The following is a 4,622-nucleotide window of genomic DNA, read 5'->3' on the forward strand; positions in this document are numbered from 1 at the left end:
TACCCGTTAAATATTTTTTAAAATCCTACTTAGGGTGCAATCTTAATCAATAGAACGATCCGTCCTTTTTTTTGTACCGGTATTCATTTGGATTGCAAACGAACACCTGAACAAAACCATATTAAAGACGAAAGAAACCAATAGTAACAATGCCTTCATGCCTCATCAAAATATCACAAAAATATCTAAAAATATCTCACAACAAAAACAAATTGCTCATATTGTGCCGAGAGAGAGACACCTTTGGATTAAGCATATTTAAACGCATTATGGTTGTGTGAGCACTGAAGCCATCATCGGCGATGGTGGGAAGGAGGATAATCGGCAACACAAATGGAATGTCATGTTGAAATAAAGGACGTGGACCTATTGAGGTCTTCAGTCATGATTATCGAGTTAGGGACTTATGGTATTTTTTTCTTCTGTTGCAACTCACGGACTCTTTTGCTTTTTTTTTAGAAGAAGGAACTCTTTTGCTAGTGTATATATATATATATAGATATAATAAACAAAACGGCCTTTTTTTTACACGCACCGACGGGAGGAAGAACCCAGGTGTAGCCCAGTCTAGCGGCCTGGCCCAAAAACCAATCATCTCCTATCCTCAAATCCCACGGCCACCGGATAACACAGCCACGCCCCCTCCTCTCTGCCCGTTCCTCATTCCCAGCAGAGGCAGAAGAGAATGGCGTCCTTGGTCCAGCACGTCGCGGGGCTCGCGTGCCCACCACTCTCCGGCGCGTCGCGCCGCCCCGGGGCGCCTATGCGGCCGTCCGCGCTGGTCTGCGGGACGTACGTGCTGAGCAAGGATGAGAAGGAGCGGGAGCGGATGCGCACGCTGTTCGACGAGGCCTCCGAGCGCTGCCGCACTGCGCCCATGGAGGGCATCACCTTCTCCCCCGAGGACCTCGAATCCGCCGTCGAGACCACCGACATCGACACTGACATTGGCTCACTCGTAATCCCCCCCTCTTCTTGTTCCTGCTCGCTCGTTTCATGTGGAACAGATAGCAATGGGTGCTCAACTGCGTATCGCTAGTAGGGGACTGGGATAGTACGTCACCTGTATTGCTTATAGTTGCTTATAGATTTTCGTTTAATTGGCTTTAGATCGCTCATAAGTTTATTTAGTACTGAAGACGTGTCATATTTCTTACTGCTTGTGGTTTTTCAGATTTTCATTTTGTACTAACTTTGACTGTGCTATGTTTCTCATGTTCCTGTAAAATGTTATGCCCGTAGGTTCGAATAGAATGTTCAAGTGAACTAGAATGGGTTTGCCGTATTAGTTTCCTATTTCCTTATCGTTTTTGTTTTTTGAGGGGCGAGTGGTACTACTCTGTAATCTAGAACGACAGCACCATTACTGTTTGTTCAATGCTTTCTGAAGGAAAGTACCCCCTCGTCCCATAATGTAAGACGTTTTTTGAGTGACACATTATGGGACAGAGGGAGTAATAAAGCTATATTCTTACATCAAATGGAAATATAATTGAAATTCCTGAGTTGTGGGACCTTGGAGCAACTTAAAGATTAGCCTGTTCGGTTATTTCTGGTCTGACACAATACTTTCAGCAACTGACTGATTGCTGCGTGTTTTTCTAAATTAAGTCCCCTCCAACTAGGTCTGTGATATTGAATTAAGCAGATCCAGCGAATTATTAAATTACTGTATTACAGTGAACAGTCTGCTTTGCATATTGTTGTGTGGCACATGCACATGGACACAAAATGCAGTTGCATAGCTGCTGGATTTTTTTTCTCGAACGCACCTGAAATCACGCCTTTGATTTAAAAAGGTGCTAAATACGCGCAAACGACCAGTTTAATATTAGCATTGTACACACCAATGGCGAGGGGTGGAAGATCTGCTGGATTTGCAGCTCTCCATTACTATTTTTAGTTTAGTGCCAACAATTCTATTATTATCTCCTTTTTTTACATGTGGTACTCCTCTGCTATTTGTGCAACACACTACGTTTTGGGCACGCTGGTGCTGATAGTATAAGATTTCTTAATTAGCTTGATAAATTTTGTATCACACTGTTCCTGACATCTAAAAAATATCTTGCATGCTTGTGATGACTACAGATTAAAGGGACAGTATTCATGACCACTTCAAATGGTGCATTTATTGACATCCAATCAAAGGCTACTGCTTTCTTGCCTATAGATGAGGCATGCCTTCTCGATATTGACCATATAGAGGAGGCAGGCATCCGGCCGGGTTTAGTGGAGCAGTTCATGATAATTGATGAGAACCCAAATGATGAAACTTTGATTCTGAGCTTACAATCAATTCAGCAAGACCTTGCTTGGGAAAGGTGCAGGCAGCTTCAGGCAGAGGATGTTGTTATCACGGGTAAAGTGAGTAAAATACTTGCAGAAGGACCTATATCCATGCTATAACCATTGTTCCCTAACCGTTGAATAACTTCTCCTGTATAAATTATTATAAACTAAATATTTAGAAAGCATTGCCTCTTCCTGCCCCTTGTTTGTGTTAATTAAATCAGACTTTGCCTTTTTGAATGTCTGCCTGGCAACAGCAGCCATTGTTCTTAAGAAAATGAATGTCAGTTCAGTGGGTCTTTATGGTGTAGATTCACTTTGTATATAACCTCGGTTAATAATCCCAATGTTCATGCTGCTGTTAACTTAGGATGGCTTTCTTATCAAGTAGTTATAATGTGTTCATTGGATTGTAATGATTTTGCTAGTTTGTTCATGTGTGACTGCTAATGAATTTATGAAATTTAGACCAGTCATTTTATGAAAGCATGTCAATGGATAGCTTTTGTCAACAGCTTTCCTGATTTCTGTTGTTGTTTCTGCAAGTTCCGTTATCCTTTGTCCGGCCCACATGTCTGTATGTTGTTACTTTGATATGCACGACTCATGCCCCCTTAGATACTGTGGTACTGTTTTTTGTTTTTTGGGGTGAAATTGCAGCACTGATCTAGTCTAGGCAGCTTTATTCGTGTGCTCAGGTTGCAATGTTGCCCTGCAGGTAATTGGTGGTAACAAAGGAGGTGTGGTGGCTCTTGTGGAGGGCCTTAAGGCATTTGTTCCATTTTCACAAGTGTCATCGGTTGGTTCACAGTCCTATACTCCTATTACAAAACTTTGTTATATCCTATGGTTTTGTTGCTGCATGAGCTGTCTTTCACCAATTTGATCCTGATATACTATGGTTGAGTTTTGGGCTGCTCCATCCTTAGACTAGCTGCTCACTATTTCACTCACTTGACCTTGATCAGAAAACAACTGCTGAAGAGCTGCTTGACAAAGAACTACCTCTGAAGTTTGTGGAGGTCGATGAGGAACAAGGCAGGCTTGTCCTCAGTAATCGCAAGGCAATGGCCGACAGCCAAGCCCAGCTTGGTATTGGCTCAGTTGTTTTGGGAACTGTTGAAAGCCTAAAACCTTATGGTGCCTTCATCGATATCGGCGGAATCAATGGACTTCTGCATGTCAGCCAAATTAGTCATGACCGTGTTGCAGATATCTCGACAGTTCTTCAACCAGGAGATACCCTCAAGGTAATGCCGTCATCTTGTAAATCATGCAAATTTGCTGTTTCTATAGCTAAGGCTGGAGGACTTTCTTTGTTATTAGGTTATGATACTAAGCCACGACCGTGAAAGGGGCCGGGTTAGCCTTTCTACAAAGAAGCTTGAGCCAACACCTGGTGACATGATTCGTAACCCGAAGCTGGTTTTTGAAAAGGTAAGTAATGGGGCCAATACCTTTTCACCGGAATATGTCATAACAGACAAACTGACATACTGGTTTACTATGCCCAAATTAGGCTGATGAGATGGCGCAGATATTCAGGCAGAGAATAGCTCAAGCAGAGGCAATGGCTCGTGCCGACATGTTAAGATTCCAGCCGGAGGTACCGCTATAACCATTATGTGACGGCTATGCACCGACGTGATGCAGTTTACGCAACTTTTTTCATACACTAGAGTAACATGTGACTGAAATAATTTGTCTGTCTTCCTGTGTCACCTCTTAACAGAGTGGATTGTCTCTCAGTTCAGAGGGTATCTTAGGTCCATTGTCATCAGACACAGCAGAGGAGGAAGGGCTACCCACGGACGAATAGGTGCAATAGCAAGAATGCATCTGATTCCAGAGATGCCTGGTAGTTCATCTTTTTGTGAATGCACGATGAAGACAATATCGTATCATATTCAGATAATTTCCCCTCGTCAACTTGGCCTTGTATCATTGTGTATGAAGTATAAGGTGCTGAAAAACGGCGGAAAAGAAATTCAAGTTGTACCCCTTTTGTAAAGCCATCAATCCATTTCGTGGAGAAAAGGGTGTGCGTGTACAGTCAGTCACCTCAAAAAGGGCTGGCTTAAGCGCACATTGGCCACAACCCCATTAAAGCATTAACAGCACATTGTCTTCCGATATACTCCCTCCGTTCCTAAATATTTGCCTTTTTAGAGATTTCAACAAGTGACTACATATGGAGCAAAATGAGTGAATCTACACTCTAAAATATGTTTATATACATCCGTATGTGGTAGTTCATTTGATATCTCTAAAAAGACAAATATTTAGGAACTGAGGGAGTATTTGTGTCCATAAAAGAGCGTTGCTGCTGC

The 4,622-nt window shown here is 42.5% G+C and overlaps 1 protein-coding gene across 1 annotated transcript; it reads left to right on the forward strand.

Moving 5' to 3' along the window:
* Nucleotides 1–618: 618 nt before the first annotated feature.
* LOC123092307 (30S ribosomal protein S1, chloroplastic) lies at nucleotides 619–4,407 on the forward strand. The gene is made up of 7 exons (XM_044514041.1): nucleotides 619–958; nucleotides 2,092–2,367; nucleotides 3,011–3,091; nucleotides 3,261–3,542; nucleotides 3,619–3,729; nucleotides 3,812–3,898; nucleotides 4,025–4,407. Exons 1-7 carry the CDS (start codon nucleotides 686–688, stop codon nucleotides 4,109–4,111), a joined length of 1,197 nt encoding a protein of 398 aa, XP_044369976.1. The 5' UTR covers nucleotides 619–685; the 3' UTR covers nucleotides 4,112–4,407.
* Nucleotides 4,408–4,622: the final 215 nt, after the last annotated feature.

The sequence above is a fragment of the Triticum aestivum genome, chromosome 4B (genome assembly GCF_018294505.1).
Source record: "Triticum aestivum cultivar Chinese Spring chromosome 4B, IWGSC CS RefSeq v2.1, whole genome shotgun sequence".
Classification (NCBI taxonomy): Eukaryota; Viridiplantae; Streptophyta; class Magnoliopsida; order Poales; family Poaceae; genus Triticum; species Triticum aestivum.